Source organism: Chinchilla lanigera, unplaced genomic scaffold, assembly GCF_000276665.1.
Source record: "Chinchilla lanigera isolate Chin_1 unplaced genomic scaffold, ChiLan1.0 scaffold02190, whole genome shotgun sequence".
NCBI lineage: Eukaryota > Metazoa > Chordata > Mammalia > Rodentia > Chinchillidae > Chinchilla > Chinchilla lanigera.
The window spans coordinates 1-1343 of record NW_004957591.1 but is presented as its reverse complement, the minus strand read 5'-3'; the positions used below and the strand labels follow the sequence as shown (position 1 = coordinate 1343).

Sequence of the window (1343 nt, the reverse complement as noted above, 5' to 3'; positions counted from 1 at the left end):
TGCCGGGCCTGGGCGCGGGGGAGCTCAGTGGGGCGGCCCCTGTGCACTGGCCGGCTGGCCCCAGGGCGCGTTGCCCAGCAGCCCAGCTCGGGCCCGTTCTCGTGGGCATGGGCAGGGCCAGCCCCCGGGCAGCACCAGCCGGGCACCCGTCCTTGTCCTGCCCCCGCATCGGGCACACAGGATCTGGTTGGCATTAACCTGGCTGGTGTCCACTGTCACTGGGGACGTGGGCTAGGAGACTCCAGCAGCTGGGGAGCGGGTCCCAAGCCTAGGGTGAGGGGAGCACGGCTGCCACCTGCCCCAAGGTGACAGGCTGGCAGAAGGTGCAGCTTGGAGGTGCGCAGGGCTGCTTGGGCAGGGCGCAGGCCCGGGCCGTGGCTCAGGCGGCCGCGGGTAGGGCCTGCGAGGGGGGCTGCCCAGAGGGCTGCTCAGGTACGAGGACAGCACGGGTAGCAACCTGGCCCAGCACGGTGGCGTAAGGCTGTCCTCCCAGCACTCTGGAGGCTGAGCCAGGAGGATCCCAGCCCAGTGTGCACACCCTGCATTCCTGCCCCGAGCGAAGGTGTCCCCGAGGCCAGGCAGCCCTGTAGGGCTGACCATGGCCCTGCCCCGCCAGGTCAGCGCCAACGGCAATGTGCTGCGCAGCGAGATCGTGGGCTCCATCAAGATGCGGGTGTTCCTGTCGGGCATGCCAGAGCTGCGCCTTGGCCTCAACGACAAGGTCCTCTTCGACAACACGGGCCGTGAGTGCTGCCGGACACGTCATCACTGCGGGGCTGGGGCGCACACGCGGCCCGGGATGGGCACCCGCCGCTTTCCCTCCCCAAGGCAGTGTGGTGTCGGGCGGGTCGGCAAAGGTCCCCTGGGGTCCAGGGCGGCCTCCTGCTGGGTTGGGCCGGGCCGGCAGGGCCACCGTGGTCACCAGTGGGTGGGGCCCGCCCGTCCCCAGGCGGCAAGAGCAAGTCGGTGGAGCTGGAGGACGTGAAGTTCCACCAGTGCGTGCGGCTGTCGCGCTTCGAGAACGACCGCACCATCTCCTTCATCCCGCCCGACGGCGAGTTCGAGCTCATGTCCTACCGGCTCAACACGCATGTGAGTCCCGAGCCTTGCTCCTGGGCCGCCCGGGCCTCCGTGTCCCGCCCGGGGCCGGGCGGAGCGGCTGAGCTGTGGGCCCGTCATCCCCGCAGGTGAAGCCGCTGATCTGGATCGAGTCGGTGATCGAGAAGCACTCGCACAGCCGCATCGAGTACATGATCAAGGTCAGCCGCCGAGGCGCAGAGGGGGCGGCAGGGCCCGGGCTGGGGCAGGACGCGGGGCCGCCTCCCAGGCCAGGGCTGGGCAGG

General features: G+C 70.8%; 1 protein-coding gene across 1 annotated transcript; it reads left to right on the top strand.

Moving 5' to 3' along the window:
* Positions 1-583: 583 nt before the first annotated feature.
* Positions 584-1333, top strand: LOC106147705 (AP-1 complex subunit mu-1-like; the record flags this gene model as incomplete). Its single annotated transcript, XM_013510254.1, has 3 exons — positions 584-743; positions 950-1092; positions 1188-1333. Coding segments are annotated over exons 1-3 (434 nt in total), but the record flags the coding sequence as incomplete, so codon positions are not given.
* Between the last annotated feature and the right edge of the window lie 10 nt (positions 1334-1343).